At 44.5% G+C, this 25,538-nt stretch overlaps 1 protein-coding gene and 1 long non-coding RNA gene across 2 annotated transcripts in view; one reads left to right on the forward strand and one right to left on the reverse strand.

The window, feature by feature from the left end:
• Positions 1–859: 859 nt before the first annotated feature.
• Positions 860–2,807, reverse strand: LOC310761484. Its single transcript, XR_014547538.1, has 2 exons — positions 2,735–2,807; positions 860–1,333 (listed from the first exon to the last, which is right to left on the reverse strand). It is a non-coding gene; the product is annotated as an uncharacterized lncRNA (long non-coding RNA).
• ADAMTS5 (ADAM metallopeptidase with thrombospondin type 1 motif 5) overlaps positions 2,397–25,538 on the forward strand; it is a 51,438-nt gene continuing 28,296 nt past the window's right edge. The window contains exons 1-2 of the mRNA XM_083611285.1: positions 2,397–4,190; positions 16,487–16,619. Of these exons, the coding sequence (XP_083467411.1) occupies positions 3,096–4,190; positions 16,487–16,619 (1,228 nt within the window). The 5' untranslated portion in view covers positions 2,397–3,095. The remainder of the gene's footprint in view (positions 4,191–16,486; positions 16,620–25,538) is intronic.

Genomic DNA, 25,538 nt, shown 5'->3' on the forward strand with positions numbered 1-25,538 from the left:
CTTGGGTGTCTAAAGAAGTCTATGGCTTGCTGTTACAGCCCAGTTGGGTGTACTATAGTTTGTACTGCAAACCAGGGCTTGCAGGGAAAGCATAAACTACAGCTTGGCAGTTCAGATATAGACAATGAAGCAGGAAGGTAGGGGAGTGATCAAAGCATGGGAGGATAGGAAGGAGTGGGAGTAAGGAGCATGAAGCTTGAGCCTCAATCCACACTCATTCGCATGACTCCAAGACAGGGTTTGATACTAAGCTGGGAGCTCCTGTTCAGCTAGGAAACTTATATATATATATATGGACAATCCAAAATGAATACAGGGGAAATGCTGAATCCTTTCTTGTTGCACTAGAGACTCCAGAATAAGGCCAAGTGTAATGTTCCCAACTGCCTGTCCTATGATCACAGCCCAGGTCCATCAGGATTACTCAGTCTGTACACTGGGCCTTGGTTTCTTTGCTGCAATCATGTGGAGCTATTTGTTCTGTTTGCACCTTTCGACAAGCTCCCTGCTTGTAGCCCAGTGTGGTCTGTGATGGGATAGTGGCATAGTAGCCTTAGGCTGCAATCCAATGCACACTTTGCCTGAGATTAAGCCCTTATGGCCTTACTGAATTCAACCGGAGGACTTACTTATGAGTAGACACGCATATGCACAGCTTCACTGTCAACAGGCCAAGGTACCCTTTTCCCTTTTTTAAAGTGACTTGAGGTTGGGACTGCTAATTCAGAATGCCAGTCATGAACCATACATTAATTTGTTAGGAGGCAAATGTGAGGGACTTTGAAGAAGTGCAAAGAGTTGGGGTTACAGTCCTTTCTAGTTGGTCCTTTCTAAAAGTAAAATAGAATCGAAACATTGATTATCTTAGCCAAGACATTGTCACATTTATGTTTTACAGGCCACAATACTGTATACTTTGTATACGGTTTGGTTGATAGAGCTCATGACACTTAATGTCAGGGTTGCCCCACGTTGGGCAAAAAGATTCCTGCATTGGAGGTGGTCGGACTAGATTATCCTTGTGGTCCTTTGCAATTCTATGATTCTGTGAATAAAAATAAGGTCATTATCTTTCGCAGACAGAATTCTTTTCTACATAGGTGATAGAATCCCATTATTTACATAGCCTCTGAAGCTGCAGAGATCCAACAAGCACAGCAAACACACACATACACAACCACGAATAGGACTCCTTGTTTACTCCTGTGAAACTTGTCCACTTTGGTACCTCATTTGACCAGATTAGCCTGGTTCCCTTTTCACTTGTCACATCCACTTCTGTAAAGAGGCAGTTCTATCTTGGCTTCTTCCTTTGGGGTTGCAGAGAGCCAGTCTGGGTGGAATAATGAAATTGGCAGTCAGCTGAGACTATGTGCCCGCCTGTCGGGTCACCAGGGCAGGGGGACATGGGTTAGGCTGGGCAGAAGGTGGGAAGGCGTTTTCCTTCCCAAGACTGTGGTAAGAGTTAACTCTTCCTAACCTTTTCTGCCCTTCTCTTGGGCGTGGGAGGAAATTACAGGCCTTGGAGACTAAGTGACAGTTGGCTTGGGATAATGACAGGCAGGCTTGCCGTGAGAATCCAAGCGATAAAGATAAAAGGAAGGGGAAAGGGCTCGGCTTTTTCTCCTGTTTGCAGAGAAGTGGCAGCTGCTGCCCTGAGCAGGAGCTGCAGGACAGAGCAGCGCCCCCTCAGCCTTCCTTGGTGCTGTCGCAGCGGCTGCTGCCTCTTCTGGTGCGCTAACCATTCCCTCCTCGCCCTGCTTGCAGCACGCCAGGAAAGTGCCGCACGTGTGTTGTTGTCTTCTTCCCTACCGGCAGTGGCGTAGCGTGGGTTGTCAGCACCCGGGGCAAGGCAAGTAATTTGCGCCCCCTAACCCGTGGATTTGCGCCCCCTAACCCTAACCCCCAGATGTTGCACCCGGTGCGGCCAGCCCCCCCTGCACCCCCCACGCTACGCCACTGCCTACCGGGCATCTGCCGAGACGGCGGCAGAAGAAAGAAAGAAAAAGTTTCAGGAAGATCCAGCCTTTTCCTGTCCCTATAAAGTTGTCTCATCACCCGCCCAATAAAGACCTAAGTGCCATAACAGGATCAGGGGCCAACCTGGCACGACACCGGGGGAAGAAAGCGAAAGGTTGTAGGAAGTAAACAGGGCTGGTGAAGAAATCTCAACCTTTTACCAGGGGACACTGTGGCTTTAAAGGATTCCGAGAGGCGATCGGGTGGGTTTCCTCCCCCGCCCCGCTTGAACAAACGTCCCCTCCCTGCTCCGTTGCCTCGCTCGCTTTCTCACCTCCGCGAACCTCCCCCGCCCCGTCCTTCTTTCTTCCTCCCCCTCCCCTTTTCAGCGGTCCTCTCCCCCTCTCCGCCCCCCCCGCGCGCTCCGGTGTCTGATTAAACGAGAAGGAAGTGTGGGAGTGGAGGCTGCGAAGCTCTCCCTTTAAGAGGCAGCCTGCAATGACGAATTGTTGAAATTGCCATTGCAGGATGGCATTCCACTATAAATTCATTGTTCCACCTCCTCTCATCTTCACAGCTCTCGCTCTTCTCCTCTTGTTCACATCGGCGGACTGGGGATAACGCCGCCGCCGCCGCCACCAAACACCCATTAAACTCGGAGAGGGAGGAGGGGGAACCTTGAGAATCTGGGACCTTTCTCCCACCCCCTGGCCGGCAAGGGAGGGCTTGTTTTCTCCTACCTCTCTCTCTCACACACACACATTCACTCACTCACTCTTTCTGCCGTCCGCCTCTCCAAACCAACTCATCAACCCAAAAAACAAGGGGACGGAGGAAGCCGGCGAGACCCTCGGAGCTGTGCCAGAGCCGACCTCGCTCCCGTCGGATGACTCGGTGGCCGAGAGAGCGAGCGAGACAGAGCGAGGCGCAAAGTCCCAACTTCTCCGATGCCTCCTGGCTGCTGCGAGAGCCGCGTCTCCCTCCCACCGATGCGCTCTTGACTCGTCCGGCGAAGACTTCCCCAGCCTTTTGTTTTCCACCAGCCTGTCCCGTTCGCGCCCCGATCTGCCCGATCTCCCGCCCGGATCGCCGACCCGGCAATCGATTATCCGTCTGCTGCTGCTGCGGAGCCCACCATGCTGCTGAAGTTGCCTTGCCCTCCGCTGCCGGCGCTGCTGCTGCTTGCAAGCTTGCAAGCGGCTGCCTCGGCCGCCGGAGTTTCCCCGGCAACTTCAGCACCTGCCTATGATAAAGCTGTGCAGCTCTCCAAAGCAGCAGCAGCAGCAGCAGCGCCGCCGCCGGGCGCTGCGCCCCCCTTCTTCGTCCCGGAGCAGCAGCAGCAGCCACGCGGGTCCAGCGGCCTCGTGGAGCGCGTGGACCAGACGTACTCGGGGGGCGGCAAGGTGGGCTACGTCCTGTACGCCGGCGGGCAGCGCTTCCTGTTGGACCTGGAGAAGGACGCGCTGCTGGGCTCCGCGGAGCAGCTGCTCCAGGGCAAGGGGCGCTGCTACTACCGCGGAACCGTGGACGGTAGCGCGCAGTCCTTGGCCGTCTTCGACCTTTGCGGCGGCTTGGACGGCTACTTCGCGGTCAAGCACGCCCGCTACACGGTGAAGCCGCTGCGTCTGGCAGACGACGGCGGGAAAGGGGCCGAGGAGGAGGAGGAGCCCGCCCGGGAGCGCATCTACGACGGGGAGTCCGCGCGAGTGGCGCACCTCTTCTCCAAGGAGCACTTCAGCTTCCAAACGGTGCCTTCTCGGCCCAGCTGCGAGACGCGCGGCTCGCCCAAGGTGCCCTTTCTGGACCAGAAGAAGCTGGGCCTGCGGCAGGAGGAGACGGATTTCACCACCAGGGCGGCGCTGTCGGGAAACTTCTCCCCGCCGGCCGGCCTCCGAAACAGAAAACGGCGCTCCATCTCGCGGGCCAGGCAGGTGGAGCTGCTGCTGGTGGCCGACGACTCCATGGCCAAGAAGTACGGCAAGGGTCTCCATCACTACCTGTTGACCTTGGCCACCATTGCCTCCCGCCTCTATGGACACGCCAGTATTGAGAACCACATCCGCCTGGCGGTGGTGAAGGTGGTGGTGCTGGGGGACAAGGAGAAGGGCTTGGAGGTGAACAAGAACGCAGCCACCACCCTCAAGAACTTCTGCAAGTGGCAGCACCAGCACAACCAACTGGACGACCAACACGAGGAACATTACGACGCTGCCATCCTCTTCACCCGTGAGGTAGGTTTGGGAGGAGGCCGTGGCTGAGGGATCCCGCTCAGGCCTCCGCCAGCCTTGCGGAGCTGGGTTCATCACCCTCAGCTTCATTCTTCTGCTTCACCGCAGGTGTGTTGGACTTGATGACCCAAGAGGTCCTCTCTTGGGCTTTATGAATGTATGTGATTGTATTGCTGCTGTCTTTTTCTTTTTTTCTTTTTAAATTCATCTCTGGTTGTAAATGTCCAAAGGTATCGTAGATGCTGTCTTAAGAATCCAAAGTGCTACTGAAAACACCCATTTGCCATTGGGTTCAATATCACTAATGCTAAGGTTTAGTGGATACTTGAGGTTCCAGTAATAATTCCAAGCATCTGCTAGGGAGCCTGAGTGAAAGGGGAGAGAGATAGATGATAGATAGATAGATAGATAGATATAGATAGATAGATATAGATAGATATAGTAGATAGACAGACACACATGGATAGGGAAGCCCAGGGTGCTTCCACACAGCAGCTTATTGTTGACTCGGTGTTGCTCCTGTGCCCAAGTTCTGCACAGCATTCATGTTATGTCCTCATCAAAAGGTAGTCCCCCTGTTATTTTCCCATTTCTTGTGGGTTTACTGTTCCTGCAGAAAACTAAAGTTTTGCTTGTTGTTGTTTTTTTAAATCATTGGAAATAGTCACTCTGGATTCAGTGGGGGAGGGGGAGGATAGGTTGGCAATTTGATGAGAATATCACATGTGCAAAAGTTGCATGCATGAGCAGCGCTGGATTCACAATGACCTGCTGTGGGGAAGCGCCCTTGTTTCCAAACAAAATAACAAGCAATGGGGTTATGTGTCCATTTTAGATTCAGCATCCTCCTGCACTCATTGCACTAACCATGAGATGTTTCTCCCACTGGTGCGCAGATTGGAAGTAGAACTGTTGGAGCTCTGTATGCTGATGGTGAAGAACTGATGCAATTTATGTTGTAGCAAAAGCAGGATCTTAAACAGGTGTTTGTAAACACAGTTGCCAACCAGAGGTTTTTGGAACTTATTAGGCCATTGGTCCATCTAGTTTAGTACTGTCTACACTGACTGGCAGCTTCAGGGTTTCATACAGGAGTCAATTCCCAGTCCAATGAGGAGGTGCTGGGAATTGAACCTGGGACCATTTGCATGCAAAGCCTGTGCTCTAACCACTGAGCTATGACCTATCACAGCAATTATGATCTTTAAATCCTGCCCAGTGAGCAGAAACCTGCCTTCTGGCTCTTCTGTGCCGAAGACATCCCTGACACCTGGTAGTGCAGAGAGGAAGTATGTGCATTGCTCATCTTTCAACAAGCTCTTCCAAGATTCATGTCCTCATTCCACCTACAACCTGTTAACTTTCTCATAAGGCTGTCATGTGTCCATAATTTGCATAGAATAACCATTAGGAGATTCTTATTATAGGAGAGCAAGCTGTTAGGATTTTAAAAAATAAATAAAAGTAAGGTTTTTTTCTATTGATGTTGCTCCTCAACAGCAATGTATATTCCTCTATTAAGATGACGCAACACATGTTCTAGCCAAACTTATACCCAGTGCTGAAGCTCACCTAAATTTTCTGTTGGGTGGTGGTGGAAATGAACCCATTTAAGTAATAAGATAAGGCACTGGTAGGCTTGTCAATCTTTCGGTGTATCTACCAGATGAGAATAAGAACTATGAACACCTCTGGCTGAAATCCCAGTCTGACTCTGTTGAGATTAGAGGGAAAGGAAAAAGTGTGAGGTGGCCTCAGGGAGCTCACAACTTCCTTGCTTAGTTGCTGGTAATTTAACATGGCATTTCCAGCATGAAAAGAAAGTAGCAATAAAACTGGAGAGGCGCAACATGTGTGGCTCAAGAAAGGGGGACGTAAATTCAAACCACATGTAAACATAGCTGCAGAAAAGTGGTGCACCAAGGTAGGCGAGGGGTGGGGCTCCAATGCCTCATTATCCACAGCGTGGAAATTGGTCTCCTAATCTGTTAGAATTCTGAACTGGCAAGGGTTCTCCATACAGCTTGCTGGATGAGTGCTGAGTGATAATCTAGCAGCATTGGCTGAACTAGTTAAGGGGAGTGGTTCCAGATGAACATGTGACACTGTTTATGCAGCAGAACTCTTCAACTTGAATGTCCCCTTCAGCGCGTTCTTCCGCTTTTCCTTCTTTAATTCAGAAAAACACATAACTTTCCATTAGAGTTCCCTTCCTCCGCTACATCACAAGAGTGCCAGGAAAAAGAGAGGCTTGGGATAGTTTGTGGAATGAGTTGCTCCAGTGAAGGAGTAAGGAGAGAGACAGAAAAAGCCCTCGTATGTTTATTTATTCCTCCAAATACTTGAAATATTATGGTGTTCCTGTCGTGCTGCACTTGTGCTGTATGTGCTCTCTGTTGATGTCCAAAGCCATTTGTTTTCAACCATGAACTCAGGAGTCTCCTGAGTTCAACCCAGATTTTTATCAACACAAACAAAATCTGACATGCTTTTCTAGGCTCCTTTGAGACTAGCTTCCCTCAACCTGATTCTGCAGCTTATATAAGCAAGTCGTTTGATGGTCCACCTGATTTTAGAAAATAGCTTTGGAGAGAACAGAGCTTGACAACTTGCATTTTTCTCAATACAGTCACACACATATGCATGCACTAGAGTTTCCCAGGGAACGGGATCTAACAAGGTGGCAACTCAGTATTCTTAAGCCAAGTTTTTAATTACTGCACATCAGGTATGACCAATGTAGTGTCCTCCTGATACTTAGCAATAGCTTTTAGGAGCAGTCCATATTACCAAAGTGGGATGATCCACTTCAGATATATAACCAATTCAAATTGACATATAGGTAGACTGCCATTATACCTTCAGAACATGAACTGGATGTGCACATGGTGGGATAATCATATGAAATTGCCATCTAGAGCACAAATCCTTTGTGTATAAAATCAACAAAGAGTGTTGTGGCACCTTAAAGGATAACACATGCCATCAGCTTTCTTTCTTGGACTAGAATCCACTTTCTCTTCTGATGAAGTGGACTCTAGGCCATAAAATCTTACATTGTAATAAATGTGTTTGGTGCCACAACAATCTTTTTGGTTTTTACTGCAACAGACCTATACAGCTACTCTTCTGGACATTTTGTGCGGATATTATCACATGGATCACTGTGCACAAGCTAGCTGACCCACACAAGTTGTTTGTCATTGTTTTTGTTCAGTCCTTGAAGAAGGGTAGAAATGGACTGCTGACTTACTGATTTGTGTTGTAATGCACCAACTTGTGATGAAGAAGTTGTGTGGGCCTTTCATTGGGTATCTACTGTGATGCTCAACCCTTACTCAACCTTACTAATTCTCTCACTAAATCATTTTGAATACTTTGGAATGAGATGGTTAAGTTGCAGGTTGGAGGTACATCAAAACAATGTAGAGGAACATTATGTAGAAGAAACAAGAACCATACATTTTGCCCATGTGAGTTTTGCCTTGTCCCATTGACATTTCTTTTGAGTATTAACAAGGGATGCAGATTTTGCAACAAAGTTAATGGCCAGACATAGCGTTCCTTGTCTATGCTGTCCTTGCAAGGGGTAACTGAAACACGAGAACCGTCACATCTTCTGCTCACTTCAGCTCTATTATCTCAGATTATATAAACTGATGTCTAAATCTGGCATTTTCAGTTCATTGGAGATACATCTGAATTGATTTTCCTCAATTAAAAAAACAATCTAGGGAAGAAAGAGAGGTGTCCAGGAATGAATAAATGTGCATAAGTCTTCATCTAATGGCATTTGAAGTGAATGATTCACTGTTCACATTTGCAGACTGTAAACATGAAAAAGAGTTAAAAGGTAAAAGTGTCAGAGGAGAAACATCTCACAGGGCACAGGGCTTTTTCAAGCCTACTGGTGTTTTTTGTGGAGGTTTTTTTTACCCATTTTTGTTTTTTCAACAAGACGAGAAGTAGCAGCAATTGGCATGAGTGTTCAACTTTTACAACTCTGTTTTGAAAGTATGAAGTCGGTTGCTTAGCAACTAGACGCTTAGCCACAGTACCATGTTTTGATGGGCTCCAAATGCTGCTCTGTTAAGTTTTTGTATACCCAGATGCCTTCTTCTAAATTGCTTGTTTTTCGGTTGTGGATCAAATGTGTGAGGTACACTTTCCATCCCTGTTTATTATTCAAGGCCACTTTGAACTTCAGTAGACTAATATTTGCATATCATCTATCAAATGAACCCACCACAATTAGAATTAGGGAGCAATTCAATTCAATTCATGTTTAAAGGCAAATCTATCAAATGGAAAAGCAGGCATTGTTTGAAATTTGTGCTGGATATCTGAATTTGTAGTTCTCCAACCAATGTTTACGGAAATGCATATATTAGAGGAAAGTGTGCAGAAAATGGGTAATATAGAAATAATAATATAGGGGAAATTGTTTGCAGAAATCAGTCAAAACTACATATAACAGTAAGCTTATTAGCAGAAATTGTCATGAAAATGCTGATGAATTTTCACAGTGATTTTTTTAAATCACAAATTGCTCCAGAACTGTGGAGAACTGAATTTAAGACTGGAAAAATGATAATCTAAATGGACAGATCATTCCATCCCTAAACATAATATGCAAACAATTCTTCATGCCTAACTTTATGTTCATTGAATATTCAGATTGCCATAGGATGTGCTCTCATATTGTCAGTGGTCTATAACACAAGGGACTAACAGATGCCACTGGAATACAACCTTCATAATTCCTGATTTTGGGGCTGTGTTGACTGTCGGGAGTAGAAGTCCAACTATATCTGGCTGGCCACAAGTTAACCATCTCTAGTCTTCAGAAATTCTTGTTTTGAATGCATGTAACATTTGTCAGAATACAGGCTGCTTTAAAAATGGAGTTACTAGTTAAACATGTGTTTATTTACTTGTTATGTAGCAACACTTTTTCTTGTGACATTTTTCATGCTGAACTTTTATGCAGTGGTCGAAATCACCCCTCAAATTGGTGAAACTAGTTCACTGAGCCTAAAGGGGGATGTGCAGTGTGTTTGTCTCACCAAGTTCCACTTGCTCTGTAATAAATTTGCTTAGTTAGCTCCAGACTTGACATGGATGCCTTTGTACTGCAGAGGATCATGCCCTGCTTTCTTCTCTCACGTGGCCATCTAGACTTGAGGGGTTCTGCACTTGCTCTGTAACAACAGCGCATGCATGCCCAGAGCAAACCTTGTAAGCTCCCAAGACTGTATTTCATGGAAAGATCTGAAATAGTAGGTATACTGACTTTTATGAAATCTTGTCTGCTGTTACCATTCTTCTTATCAAGGGACTCATGATACACTTAGGCTGCAATCCTTAATTAGGATGTAAGCATCATCAAGCACAGTGAGGCTTCCTTCTGAGTAAACATGCAAAGGCTTATTCTGTTAAGGGGGTTGCTTTGAACACTACTGAAAATGACTACAAAACCACTATTACTACCTCCAGAACTCAGCTTTCTAGCATTTATTTAGTATCTGTGTTGAGTAACATGTGAAGAGTGTTTCTGAGGATGATACAAGTGTGTATAGAACTCAGAGTCCAACATTCAGTCACATATTTTGCTAATCTGTGTCTCTGCTGGAATGCTGGCCTATTTTATGAGGGTTTCATAGAATTGTAGAGTTGGAGGAAAACTTTATTTACCAAATTTTGACCGCTAACTGTAAAAATGTCCCATTTTTAACTTTTTTTCTAGGAATTGCGGTAATTGTGGTCTTGGACCACAGATATACCAAGTTTTAGCTTAATAGTTGTAGAAGAAGTAATCTAACAATTTATGTCTCTTTGATGGAGTGAGTGAGTCAATAAGCCACATGGAACATTTATTTGCATGAATACCTGCACAATATATTATTGAATTTGGTTGTTCTTTGTGAAGTTTTTTTGGGGGGAGCTTATTCTGTTGCATGCATTTCAATCTTTGTTTCAATTGATAACCTGTTCTAACTCAGTACCCTGAGACAGGTTAACAGTATTGCAGTTGGAAAAGATGTAGGAATGGGACCTGAGATGAGAGTCAAAGGAAGTTAGAGGAACTCTTAACTGCCTTGCTGCTTAGCAGTGAGATTTTTCATTCCCCTTCCCACTCCTGTTTGTTCTGTTTTCTTGATGTTCCCTGTTAACTTCCACTTTATATTTGAGCTTCCATACAATGTAAAAGCCACTTCATGGAATATGGCAACAATTTAACCTAGTAGCCTACATTGGTCCAAGTAGAGTTGTTAACAGCACCATACTCAGTTCAGTGGGATTGCTTCCAAATTGGTATTATAAGACTGAAGATTGATGAGACATGTAATTTATTTGGGTTGCGTGGGTATGTAGTTGGTTAAAAGCCAGATCTGTTTAAGAACTCCTGCCAAGGGTAAGATTTTCAAATGTTCATGCCCAAGGCATTCTGCATGTTAAGTCCATTTACATTAGCCAATATGTTGAGCATCAGTCCTGTCTGCCCATGACTAATTTGGTGGTTCTGGAAACTAGTTATTTGCTGTGTTAACACTGCTTATTGACTCAAACAATGTTCTCCAGACTGCCTGTCACAAGGCAAACACATGATGGAAGAGGGTTCCAGCTGTCTAAACCAACGCCATTCTTCTCATTACTTGAGCCTGTTTCATTGTCACTCTGTAAAATCCACCAAATCTATTTCCGTCATCACCTGAGATCAATTGGAGCAGAAGCTCTGGGAGACAGAATACAGTAAGCAGTTTGGACTAAGTCCACTTATATTATTTCCCTCTCACCCTTCCCCAAGTCATGTGAAAACTGAAAGAGATGTTTCTCACAAAAGACATAAAAGTAGCCAAGTCTTGAAAGCTGGGTGGTTCAAGAACTGGGTGGTATATTCAACGATAATGTTAACACGCCTGTCTCATTAAGAAAAACCACATATCAGCCAGAGGTCATTGCTTTGCCGTTTTCCATGCAGCACTTGTATGTGGGATCCGGTTAATTATCAAAGTGAAAGTGGTACTGAAACTTAACAGCAAGTGCTGAGTTATCCAAGTCCTATAAATGCTAATTATGTTGAGCAAAATGCATGCTTTCTTTGGCACTAGTGACTTTTCCTTAACAAACCACTATCCTGTGTTTGTATTCCAGGGGACAGGCTATAATACCAAATGCCAGAAATATAGCTATAGGGGTTCTAAGTATTTAATGTCAATTTTAACTGAGACCCTGATTGTGCTAAAACGATTGCATTTGATCTTCCTAAAGAAACTTCTCCACTGTCATTCATGTAAATACAGGCTAGCATGCTTAAAATACGTCACTTATAAACCATGGTTTGTGCTATGGTTTATTCAAGTGTGATGCTTGAATTGACAAATAGTAGTAGCTGTACCTCCAGAGACCACTGTACGATAGAAACAAAGGGCTGAAGAGACATACAAATCAGACAGGTAACTCTTGGTGGTGGTTCCCTAAGCATGTGGTACCTAGCACAAAATGTTGCAGCATAGTCTGCTCAGTGTTTCAGTCCATCAGCCATGCCCTATTCTAGGAGGTTTCATTACCTCCTCCCTAGTTTTCCGTTTCCATGTTCTAACAGTCAGCTAGTTCTGTGCTCACTGAGCAAGCTCAGACTTCATTGGGCTATTTGGACTTTGGTTCCTTGCCCTCTTAGTCACTGTCCCCCCGCCTATTTTTTTTTCTACTTCTGCAAACATTAGGCTTCCTCTGAGCATGTTAATGGCACTTTTTTCTATGTGTATAGTATCATGTTGACTTCATAAGGATAGGCACTCAGAAAATGAGTTCGTTATGGGGAAATACAAAATCCCTTATTAATTTCCAAATGTAACTCTGCCCTACCCCCCAAATCCTGACCTCTAAGAGACTGTCAAATGAGTTACAGATTTTGTGATGTCCTGCTCATTTTTTCCTAAATCAATAGTGTCAAGCCTTAAGTTTCCTTTTACATTGCAACCCTACATTGCACGCTTCCTGTGCTGTGACTTTGTATTGATCCAGCTACTTTGAAGGAACATCAGATAAGTTGAGGCCAGCTGCTGGAATCTTTCTTTTAAAATGCATGTGTGGTACAGCGGTGTTTAGTCAAGAGGCCTAGGTAACATACCCAACTCCTTCAACCATTCCTCATAAGGCTTGGTTGCCCCTTTCTGCACACATTCCGGCTTGTCAATATTCTCCTTAAATTCTACCACCGAGAATTGTACACAGTACTGCAGATCCAAGGCAGAATAGAGTGGTACTATTGCTTCCCTTGAATGGAACACTATACTTTTGTTGATGCAGCCTAGAAAAGCATTAGCTTTTGTTTGTTTGTCTGTTGTTTTGCTAGAGCATCACACTGCTGACTAAGACCCCTCGATCCTTTTCACATGTACTACTGGTGTCCTCCATCTGCCTAACTGTAGAACCTTATATTTGTCTCTATTGAAATTTATTTTGTTAGTTTTGGCCCAGCTCTCCAATCAGTTAGGGACATATTGAATCTCAATTCAGTCTTCTGGAGCATTGGCTACCCCTCCCAGTTTGGCGACACCTGCAAATTCCATGAGCCTCCCTTCCCCCCACCCCTGTCGTCCAATGTTCCAACAAATGCCGGTCTGTAGCTGAGTCTCCAGGTCCAGAACTGAAGCAGCTAGATGTTAGTCCCACACAGGCCAGGACTTCCTCACTTGGTGGCTGCTTCTGATGTTTCTCACAGCCCCAGCCCTAGTGGCAGATGCAATGATTGTTCATGTATGAATGGCATCTTTTCTCATTTGGCCCTTTGTCTCAGACAGCTCTTAGTTGCAAATAGATGAATGGGGGAGATACTCCAGTGTGAAGCCTTTGGAGGTCTTCAGTGAGAGAGGCACTGCAGTAGGAGTCATCCCTTTGCCCCTGCACTCTGTCTTTGGCCAATCTAGTTGCCAGCCACCATACTGACCATTTTGGTCATACTACCAATCATAGAAATTGGTCATGAAATTAGCAAAGTATTCCAGCTTTCATGAAATAGCCTGTTTCTTTTCATGAAATCCCTCCTAGCATAATCCTCTTCACACCTACTGAAAAGTAAGCACCTTTTATCAAAAGAAAAGAAATTTCAGCGGGAGGGCCAGTAAGTAATGTATGTGACTGTAGCATAGCTTTTATATAAATTACATTTAAAACATTAAATTTGCATGGTTTGCCAAGTTCCTGCAAGTTGGTGAATTAGGCAGAAGCATAGCCAATGATGTGAGTTAGTCATTAGATTTGCTTTCTTCCTTAACTAGGCAGAGCATGTTGGATGTTTCATGAACTCAGCAATATTCTACACATTTCATGAATCGTGCAAATTATCAAATTTAGTGGCATATAGAAACATGCATGCACATCCATAAAGCAACAGTTGTTAAAGCAGGGTGTCTACAATGCCCTGTTGCCAGAATTATTAGAGTGAGAGGTTAAGCACTTGCGGCTAAGAGTCACTATGGGATAGTAACAATATAGTATGTGTGCATAATTTTCATGGAAGTGGTAAAAAGAATATTTGAATAAAACGGAAATTGTGGATTTGGAAAAATAAGGCATCGTGCTGATAGGTTTCTTGGATGGTTTCTTGTAAAAACAGCAGTATTTTTATTTTTTGTGTTTTAGGTAAAAAAAAAAAAAAAGGAAAGCCTCTTACTCTGATTGGAATTACTCCTAGGGAGCATCTAATTTGTTTTCACAGGTGCTGCTTTTAATCAAGGGTCTGCCACATTTACCTTTCTATGGCCTTTTTGAGCAGTTTTGGTATCCATACACAGGCTAACCTACACCATAAACTCTGAATAATTAGAGACTCACTCATTCATTGCAAGAAATGTGCTGCACTTGCTGTAGAATTGCAGGCACAGAACATGTGTGCCTGACCAGAATCCATACTTTTTTTCAATATTACTTTGTAGAATGAGCAATGGACAAAATGAGGGGCTTTAAGCAGAAACATTTCCCTTTGCGTTGATGAGCATTTCAACCACATTATTTATACTGTTAATGTGTCCAAACAACTCAGTGGATTGGCTCCACACTTTGTTAGTCACACTTAAATTCCCACTTACGTTAGTGGGATAGTCCATCACTTCCTTTCTGATAAGGGAGGGGCAGATATCACAGCTATGGCCATGTTCTCCAGAAACGCTAGTATTAGAACTTAACTGAAAAATGTTGCTTGCCAATACACATAAAGTGTTGTTTGTCATGTCACATAATCGCAAATTAAAATGGTGCTTATGGAAAACTTTCATGAGCAACTCCTGACGTTAGAACAGGATTGGTCACGTTTCAAACCCTATGTTTCTGTCTGTGTACACTGTCTACAAGCAAAAGTAGAGGGCTTATCTCAATCAAAGAAAGCTGAATGGTCTCCAAAGCGTCATGTGGGATGTGTGCTGGGGGGTGGATCAGCCGTATATCAGCTGATTCCCGAACCGTCCGTGGGCTGGATTTAGAAGGTGATTGGGCCGGATCCAGCCCCCGGGCCTTAGTTTGCCTACCCATGATTTAAAATGACAATACCTATCAAGGGTTTGAAGTAAACAGCCATATCAAGGGCCTTATTATTAGAACACTTCTTCAATAATGCAACAACACTGCAATGCATAAAATTGAATGTCCAGGATTTCCCGTTAGCTGTCCATTAGAGCCAGTGTGGTGCAGCGGTTAGAGTGTTGGGCTAGGATCTGGGAGGCTAGGGTTCAAATTCCCACTCGGCCATGAAGCTCACTGGGTGACCTAAGGTCACTCGGTATTTCTTGGCCTACCATACCTCTCAGGGTCATTGGGAGGATAAAATGGGGGGGGGAGCGATGTATTGCCATCTTGAGCTCCGAGCATTGCCTCTCCTTCAAGTGAACCAACCTGGTCCCTGCCATCACCAACTGAAGCCCTTTTGTGTGCCCGCCTCCCATAGGAGGTTGGAGGGTGGCAAAGCAAAAACGAGCCTTTTCTGTGGTGGCTTTCCATTTGTGGAATGCTCTGCCAAGTGAGGCTCACCTGGCACCTTCATTACATATTTTTAGGTGCCAGGCAAAAACATTCCTCTACAAGCAGGCCTTTGCCTAATTAAACTATCTGTGGCTTTTTAAACTGTGTGTGGGGTATTGTTTTTGTTTACTATTACGGTATGTAGTTTTGTGTTTCTATATTGTAAACTTTCCTGTGATCCTTGGATGAAGGGTGGTATAGATATTCAATAAATTAAAAAATGAAATAAAATCGAAGGTAAGGTGGGATAGAAATGTAATGACTAAAATTACCAGTGCACCTGTATACGTCTCTAAGGGAATAAGAAACCTGAGGCAGGAATATAAAAATAAAAGTGACAGCTATGTGGTAAAGGATCAGCAGTAGCAATCCTTTCTTGATCCATGGAGCTGTGAGCCACACCCATGAGAAATAACTCTGCTTTCAAAGTTACTTATCACAGAATGAAGGATAAGAGAGTCAGGCTGCTCTGACATTTCCAAGTTTTGTTATTTCTTTTTCAGAAGTTAGATTTACTTTCTGATCATGTTAAAAACAATAGGAGTTGAAGTTGGCTCAGGAGTTGATACTCCAAGTACTTCCCCATAGATCATGTAAGGAACCCAAACAGATGAGCTTTGCCCTCTCAGATACAATAACCCTTGCCTTAAAGCAAAAATATTTTGGCAACCATCCCGGGCCGGGCAGGTCAGAAGAAAGGGGAAGAAGATTATGCTGCAACTGGGGGAAAGTCTCTGGGAAGCACTGAAAAGCTCAGAGATGGGAATAGTTGCCAAAACGGCCTTCATCACTGATAATCAGCACATTGCAGATTCTCATGTCAGCCTGAGTTGGCAAAAGAGAATTGGAACACCACCTCCCAGTCCAGCAAGGCACACACAGAGAACTGGCCCACACCAAACCCTCCACAGCCAGCATGTGTCTTCACCTCCTTAGGAACGTCTTCCTCACACTTTTAGAAAGGTGTTTCTGAATAGTAAAACAGTATACAGTATATGAGTTAGCTCAAGAGCTCTCCCCCCCCCCCGCCCAGCTTTCTTTACAATATATGGAAACGGTTTCCGACTGATCTTAGCAAATTGTCAGCTTGAGCTTTGAGCGAGTCTGCTGAAGAGCCCACGGCGTTGCTCATGTTGACTTTGTCGTTGCCCTCCTGGTGTCGGCTGTTATCGTCCGCCGTATCTTGCTGCTTGCAAAGAGCCTTCAGCTCAGAGCTGTCATTGCCTGTGGGTGCAAAACTGTACTTCAAATGCTTTCTTTTCCCTTTCCTTCCTCGGCAGGATTTATGTGGGCACCATTCATGTGATACTCTGGGAATGGCTGACGTTGGAACCATATGCTCTCCTGAGCGCAGCTGTGCAGTGATTGAAGATGACGGCCTCCATGCGGCTTTTACGGTGGCTCACGAAATTGGTATGCAGTGCCTTTTCTGTTCCCTTGCCAAATACAACACTTGTAACAGCTGCATTAGTAACCAAAATACTTTACAAGTAATTCCAGATTTCCCCCTGGTTCACATATACACTTGGGGATTAAGGCTGTGTACATAGGCACTTTGGGGTTAACTAATAGGGGATCAGAAGGCAAGTGGAGGTACACAGTAGGTGTTTCCTTTCTGACAGTGTCACTTTTAAGCAATGATCGGAATGGAAATTGGAGGGCTGCTACTGTCCATTCATGTCCCCTTCAAAGAGGGGTCCCTCCCATCGATGAAGAATTTGAGCTCACTTGGCGGGTAAACAGCTTTCTATATATGTCTGCCTACTGGGTTAAGTGGCTTGCTGTTTATATTGTACCACCACATTCCTCTGAATGGCAAGATGCAAGTTTCAAATGATGGGGTAATTGGAAATTCTGGTGAAAGGGAGCACTGTTTATCTCGGGCAGTGGTGTGACTGTAGGGGTGTAACTTTAGATAGCAGTGAGGTTCAGATAATCAAGGCTCGTTTATTGGGGATTCTACAATAATTACAAAATAGACCCAGGAACAGACACCAGGATTATTTTGGAATGTTTTCTTGGCAGGAAAAAAGAGCTGACATGAACGTTCACAAGCAAGTTCAGATTTTCTATGCCATCGCCCAAGTGTATTCATGAACTAGAGATAATCTATTGGGGGGGGTATTAACATTTTCTCTTTTAACATTTCCTCTTCAAATAGCTAATTTTGGCATTTGCAAGTTCATTCCTATGCAGAATAGCAGTAGCTTGAACACTACTGCAACATTTTTCAAGTAGGTATTTCTGGGTATATTTAACTAAAAGTATATTTGACTGGATGGTCATATTAGCTGCCAGCTGTTATAGCACTGGATATTAACAGCAAGCTTTGGTATCATGTTTCACTTCCCATTCCTTTTTTTGAATGGCAAAAATAATGTAAGGCTTTTCTAATGTAGATATTACTAAAAAAAATTATACGTGAATTAACCACCTTTCAAAATACAATATTCTCGCAAGGCAGCTTAGAATATCTGAAACCGCCGCACAACTAAAAACATATACAATTATACTAACAATGCATCATGCAGTCAGGGAACAATAATATCGCACTATCCATAACAGCAATTTCATAGAATGATAGAATTGTAGAGTTGGAGGGAATCCCAATGGCCATCTAGTCCAGACCGTGCTGTCACATGGAGGATGGAGCAAGCTTGTTTTCTCCTGCTCCAGATGCTGGAACCTGAACCAATGGCTTCATGTTACAAGGAAGGAGATTCCAACTAAACATCAGGAAGAACTTTCTGATGGTAACAGCTGTCCGGTATTGGAACGGTCTCCCTCAGGAGGTTGTGGACTCTCCTTCCTTGGAGATTTTTAAGCAGAGGTTGGATGGCCACCTGTCATGTGTGATCTAGTTGAGATTCCTGCACTTCAGGAGGTTGGACTAGATGAGCCTTGGAGACCCATTCCATGTCTACAATTCGAAAGTGGCAAAATAGCTTTTCAAAGCCAGCAAGCACTGATTATCACATCAGAATCACTCAAGGTGCTTTGCAGTCCTGCTTCCCTGAGCCAAGTCAACCTTCCCTACTGACTGGCACCTTTGGCAAGATCAGGTCTGTTTCCAGTGTTGTTATTTGGAGTGGCAGGAACATGATCCAGGCAGCTCAGGCACCCCATGGCAGATCAGGTGCCAGTAGGCTGATGTGAAGTTTCAGGTGCAGCACCCAAGCTGAGGCGTGCCCTGCACTACACGTACTCTCAAAACATTGCCAGGGGAAGATCATTTGTAGCTTGGAGCATGGATGTTAAGGAAAGGGTTATTACTGAGTGGCAGAACATATGCTCTGCATGTAGAAGACCCCAGATTCAATTCCTGGTATCTCCAGGCAGGGCTTGAAGGACTCATGTCTTACACCTTGGAGAGCCCTTGCCAGTCTCTGTAGATATTATTGAGCTATAGAGAGGAATGGTCCCCCTTAAACGCAAGGAAGTTTCCTGCATTCCTAAAGTATGGGTCAGTTTCAGCGACGAACATGTACAAACACAGCAGCTGCATTTTCCAGTGCCCAGAGAACCCGCAGCTTTTTCAGCTTTAATTCACGTAAGGAAGATGATCCATCCAGAGTTTAGCCAGAGAACAGCTGGCTGTAAATTTAAACGACAGCCTTTATTTTACACTGAGCTGTTAAGCGCAGGAGGAAGCAGGAAGAGAGGGCTGTTCCAAAATCAGCCCTCCTTTTACCAGGGGGTCTCTTGTGCCAGCTAGACATTCTGTAAGATGGATTATAGGGTGCTTCTTGCCTAAAGTAACAGCCGTGGTGAAACTCGGGGTCCCTGTTTACCAAGAGAGTAGGCTTTTCAGGTCTACATTTGCCTTGCATGCTAACATAGTCACAATCGCTAGAGATGTTTTCCATGAGGAACATTAGCTGTGCAGAGTGAACACTAAATTTAAAAATGGAAAACAGTTCTCCCTCACCCCTTTACATTCTTGGAAGGAAATAACAAGGCTAAGGGAACTTTCAGAGAGTGCCAACTACGGCTTTGCCTTGTAACTTGTGCCAAACCAAAGTAAAGTTTGCTTTGGGAGTATTGCCGTGCCAGTTCAGTTTTCAAACAGCGAGCAGGTAGGATGCAAGGGTGTTGTGCTTAATATCATTTGACCCTAACATAAAGAAACACACAAAATCTGAAATCATGGGTTTTATTAGTAGTGCTAATGCAACTACTGACACCGGACACCCTTTAGCAAAGGAGGAGCTCTAGTCTGGAAACATTTGGAAATAGATCATAACAGTGGCATATTATTGAGGCTCTCTACCTCAGGAAACAAGCCGCTTGAGGCTGCCAAGTGTCACTAAGAGCTGAAAGGACCTGTATCTTTGTGACAGAAAGTATCAGTTGGCAAGAAGAGACCTCTGCCTGAAACTTTGGAGAGTGGCTGCCAGCTAGAGTAGACCTGGGATCACCAACCTGGTGCCTGTGACTGCCATGGCGCCCATGAAGGCTTCCAGTGACCCCCTGGGGAGATGCTCCAGTCCTACTAGAAATAAAGTTATGGGGGGAAGCATGCAGGTACCCCTAAACAATTTATCTGAAATGAGAGTGGTGTTCGTACAGTCAAACCTCAGTTCTCAAATGCCTCCATTTTGGAACGTTTTGGCTCCTGGACACCGAAAACCCCAAAGTAAGTGTTCCGGTTTTCGAAAATTTTTATGAAGTCGAAAAACCAATCGGAAGCTGCACCATGGTTGTCAAACATTTTGGAAGCCAGACGGCCTTCCTGAAAGCATTACATTCAACAACCGAGGTTTGACTGTACAGTACCTTGATATTTTTCCTGGTACTGAGGAATGCTCGCTACAGCAACAGTGTCAGGATGTGTGTATCTTCTCCATAATCAGGACCAGCAAGACAGAATCATAGACTTGGAAGGGACCCTGAGGATCATCTAGTCCAACCCCCTGCAAGGCAGGAATAGGCAGCTGTCCCCTACAGGGATCGAACCAGCAACCTTAGCATTATCAACATCACACTCTAACCAACATAGCTGACTCCCCCTGGTAAGCATAAGGTTGTCAGGGGTGGCCATCTCTCTAATTTTGTGTTATGACACACTCCCCATGGTGGCTATTTCCTGGTATGCCACAGCCCCTCCATGAAAGCCATTTTGTGCATGGTTCCTCCGGCACGCTCTCAAAATTTGAAATGTAGTAGTAGACTGCATTGCTGGTTCCCCATTCATGGTGCACCCTTCCTAGGGAAGCTCACTTGAAGCCAACAACACTATCTTGAAGAGGCCAACTAACCCCTGCTTTATTTTCTGAGTCTTTTATCTTTCATACAGTTATAAAAATGGCCAGTGTTTCTTTCTTGTCTGCCTGCGGCTTTATAATGTGTTTTTATTCTTGTGACATTGTAATAGTGTAGAGCACCCTGGATATAAATTTCTTCAAGGGTGGTATAGAAATCTGCTAAATTAATTCTATACTTGCTTCTACCCTTCTCTTTAGCTATAATTCAAACTGCCAGATTGCTCATGTGACAACAGCAAATATCACATAAAAGGTGGTTATTTGAAGGTTTTGTCCTAAAGCAATTCAGTGGCTGTTAATGGGAAGGGGAAATTATTCCCACGTGAAGAGGTTCTTTAATTGGATGTCTGAATCCATTCTGTAGAAATTTTATTTGCTTTTGGACTCCCTGGTCGAATAGCTTCTCTCAAATAGGTTTGTGCTGCTGTTATTCTTGCATAGCCAGCCCTTTCAAAAGCTGCACAGTCTCATTACTCTATGCTACATAGGGATGAGCGAACCTTGTTGTTCTCAGTTTCTCATTTTTCCAATCTTAAAGGTAAAGGGACCCCTGACCATTAGGTCCAGTCATGGATGACTCTGGGGTTGTGGCGCTCATCTTGCTTTACTGGCCAATGGAGTTGGTGTACAGCTTCCGGGTCATGTGGCCAGCATGACTAAGCTGCTTCTGGAGAACCAGAGCAGTGCACGGAAACACTGTTTACCTTCCCGTCGGAGCGGTACCTATTTATCTACTTGCACTTTGACATGCTTTTGAACTGCTAGGTGGGCAGGAACAGGGACAGAACAATGGGAGCACACCCCGCCGAGGGGATTCGAACCGCCGACCTTCTGATCGGCAAGCCCAAGAGGCTCAGTGGTTTAGACCACAGCGCCACCCGTGTCCCTGCCTTCCAATCTTAGGTTCAGATAAATTATTATCACTTTAGTGTGTATTTCTCCCAAATCACACATTTGTGTACATGTTTGTGCAAGTCTATCTCCTAATATAATGCATTTTTCTCTACGTTATTTTTTACTAATAGATGCCTTTTCAGGCAGTAGTATATTCACTTTTGTACACATTGCTTGGCTGGAGGACCACACTGAAAAATTGGAAGGAATCTGAATGGTGCCGTCTGGGTGTCCTTGGACTGCAACTCTCATCATGGCCCTCCCATTTGAAGGGCACCTCATTGTCTACCCTTACATTAGAGTAGCAGTTTCCAGAGGTCTGGCTGTGTTAGTCTCTTGCAGAAAAAATACCCAAGTCTTATTGTTTCATGGTACCTTAAACTCAAACAAATGACATTAGCATTTGGTAGTAGACACCGCTGCTGCTGTTGTCCTGCTGCTGTTACAAAAGTTAACCTAGCCACACCCAGAGCTCTGAAGAATGTAGGAAACAACTTGTGGAAGTTGCAGGAAGACACTGAGATCAGGAGTGAGCTTTCTCTTCCCGATCCTTGCTCACTTTCCTCCTTGCAGGTTGAAGATGCTGACTGGATAGGGAACTCCCGTCTTTATTTGAGCACAGGATTTCTTGGCTGTATCCCTTGCATTCTGTCTACCAGACTAAGTACAGACGGGTGTGAGCAGCCTGAAGGCCCTTTCCTAAATCCACTCCAGTCTGGATAGCATTCTGGGGGGTACAAACTGAATAAGCTCTTTGTCTGGACAGTGCCCGCCCCCCCTTCAAGGGGAAAATTTATTTTTCCTAGCTACTTTCACCACTAGTCTTAACAACTTTCACTCACCAGCAGCAGCTTTCACCACCAGGCAATAGTGTTAAAAGTGCTCTTTTTTAAAAAAATGGAAATGACATAGTCACATGTCATGGCCTGTATGAGGGCAGCATGAAAATTAACCATTCAGATTGATCAACTCCAAGCATTTCCTTAACTAATACAAGGAGACTTGCTTAGAAAATGAATTAGTTTACGTTATAATTATGAACCTTGGCCAAATTGGAGATTGGAGGAAGGGCTGTAGCAGTACCAAGGTAGAGTACCTATTTTGCATGCAGAAGATTCTGGCTTCAATTCCTGCTATCTCCAAGTAAAGCAAGGGAATTCTGGAGAGCTGCTGCCAGGTGGTTTAGCCCACAGGTAGGCAACTTGTTGCGCATGAGCCACATACAGCCCCCAAACTCATATACTGTGGCCCCTGGTGCCTCCTGAAGCTGTCCATAGCTTTTTTTTTGCATCTTGGCTTCTTTTTTTCTCCCCTTCCTTCCTGTTCATTTCCTCCTATTTATCTTGTGGGGTTTTATTTTAAAAAGTGCTCCCCCTCACTATGTAATTTCATACAGTGGAAGGGGCAGTATTTCGTTTGATTAAAAATAAATTCATTTTTAAAAATATTTTTACATGCAAGCAGCATGCCCGAACAGGACTACCAGTTTTACTGATTCAGTCCTCCCCAACCTGGTGCCCTCCAGACATTGTTGGACTCCAACTCCCATCAGCCCCAGCCATCATGGCCGATGGTGAGGAGTGATAGGAGTTGTTGTCCAAAAGCATCTGGATGGCACTAAGTTGGAGACAGCTGTAGTGGTTTGCAAATATAGGACAGATCAGATCAGTTTTTTAAACAATAAGAATCCCTTAAACTCATAGTTCTCAAATATTAAAATGTTTTGTCCTGTTGAGCTGTAGGGGACCTGCTTGGATGGGAAGTTTTACTGGCACCCCCCCCCCCAGTTCATTGGAACTCAACCTGTTCAACGTGAGTCTCCATCTGTTTTTGGACTACAACTCCCACAATCCCTAGCTAGTACGATCAGTTGTCAGAGATGATGGGAACTGTAGTACAAAAACAGCGGGAGACCCAAGTCCAGTGGAGTGGCCATGTTAGTCTTCTACCAGAGATGGAACTAGCTTCACCATCTTACACATATTTCCATGAATAGCTGTCTTTTAAAAGCATGCCATATGCTACATGGCCCTAGACTCAGACATATTTTCTTCCCCTGCTCTTGGCAAAAATCACTGTTGTTACTGATGATGTCAACCCGGCTATATCCAGAGGTCTGAACAATATAGAAGTAGACTTGTAGAAGGAAAAGGCTGTATACCAGACAATGGTCTAAGATGTTCCAGGAAGTGGTCATGGAATGGGCATGGGACAAATCTCATGGATGCAGGAAAATAACTTCCATAAGGCTAGCTAGCCGCATGCATCTGTTTTGCATGCAGTTGACTTTTATGTATAAGTATGTGTGGGAGGAATGAAGAAGACAATAGAAGAGAAGCAAAGAGGGTTGTACTGGCTTGGGGAAAGCTTGGGCATCAACAGAGATCAGATGGGAACAAATGTTTCTACTCACGTTCTCTTCCTTGATATTTCCAACCACCCAGCGCTCAACCCCAGTTGATATTTTAAATGCAGCCAGGTTTCCTTTGTGTTACAGTTAAAGACTATGGGTGTGGGGAATGAGTTACAGTTGCAGAAATCAACAACAGTCAAACTTCTTGAGATCTGTGCCTTAGTCAGTATAGATGAGGGGAGTCCTGGAACCTTATCTCAGGACAAAATATATAGGTGAGTGGAGCAATTGCAGGAGTGATGAGGTTGGGGCAGAGGCAACTTTAGGGCAGCGTGACTGGTTCCCCCGCATTGAGTGCAAAGCCAAGAGGTGGGTACCACAACTATGGCGCTGTGCATGTGCAAAATGGAAGGTAGGGTGCACAAATTTTGGCTTTGAAAGACCAAAGTCCACTCCTGATTGGGGATGCTGTGTGTCTGCAGAGAATATGAGATTATCTCTGTGTGTCGGCTTTATGTTCTAGTATGCTTGAAAAAGAAAGAATGCTTTCTGCACAAACCTGCCATAGTTGTAAATAGGCACTCCTTGCCTCTGCGGCTACCTGGGCCTCAAGTGACAAAGCCGTATCAAGGAGCACCCCCAAGTAACAGACTTGGCCTTTTCAGCGGAGTTCAGGCTCTCTCTCTCCACTTCTAGGGCTCAAGAATTTCAGATTACAGTGGCACTAATGTCCGAACACTTTCACCTGGTTTCTGAATTTTCCAGTGGCAGGGCAGTAAGGAGAGTCTCACTGGAAGATGCCAACTAATAGGCGAGAACATAAAGAGAGAGGTACTCCCTCAAATAGTTAGGCCCCACACTGTTCAGGACTTTATATGTTATTTGTAAAAATCAGAATTCAGTCCAGAAACAAAACACCAACTAATGCATATATTTAATAACCGGTGTAATATGGTTCGAGCTAGTGGCCCAACTCAGTAGAGGCATCACAGGTGGATCTCTGTATGAGATAAATGGCAAGGCTGGTACAGTAGAGATGGTACAGACGTCAAGGGAGATGAAAATAGGAAGATGCCCTGCTGAATCACAGGATAGAATGCAAAGCAAAGGCAGTCTGCTGTCAATAGCTTTCTTTTTCCTGATGGCATTGGTGTAAGTTTGTGTGTGTGTGTGTAGAATGTAGTCAACGTCCTCTGTAACAGGTGCATTCAAATCTGTGATTCAGTAATTTATACACAATGCTTAACCTAATAGCAGCATGCACTGCTTTGAGCAAACACTGTGTTCTGTATGGGTAGTTTATTATTTGAAAAGTGCATGCGAAAACATTATAAAATCCACTGTTGCTTCTTCTTTTTTTAACGCCTGTGCTGAACAGGGAGCTTTTTGAGTTGAAGGCTTGTCAGGATAGCTTAGATAAGAGCAAGCCCTAGGCTAGACAGGAGCAAATCTTTTGGAGTCCTTATGGGCAAAAGAAACAATTGTGAAGGATGTCTAGCTTTCATCTTGGCCTTCCCCTGGGAGAGATAAAGTTTGGGCAAATATCCAGGTGTCTGAATCAGGCTCTGTGGCTTTTCTAAAAACCCAGAGACTATAATTAACCCACAGCTGCTCTGCTGACATCTGTGGGAAGAAAATATTTAATGCATTCGCATTGTTACTTCTTTGAAAAGTTCCCCATTTAAGCTTCTGGTGCGAGCAAAGCATTTGGGCTAAGCCCCCATAAACATGCTTACTCGGGCAAAGAGAAAAGACGAGCACTCAGCATTAAGCCATGGTGAGAGGTGAGCGATAGGGCAGAGACTTCAACTGTTGCTTTCA

The sequence above is a fragment of the Podarcis filfolensis genome, assembly GCF_964270895.1.
Source record: "Podarcis filfolensis genome assembly, chromosome: 4".
Lineage (NCBI taxonomy): Eukaryota > Metazoa > Chordata > Lepidosauria > Squamata > Lacertidae > Podarcis > Podarcis filfolensis.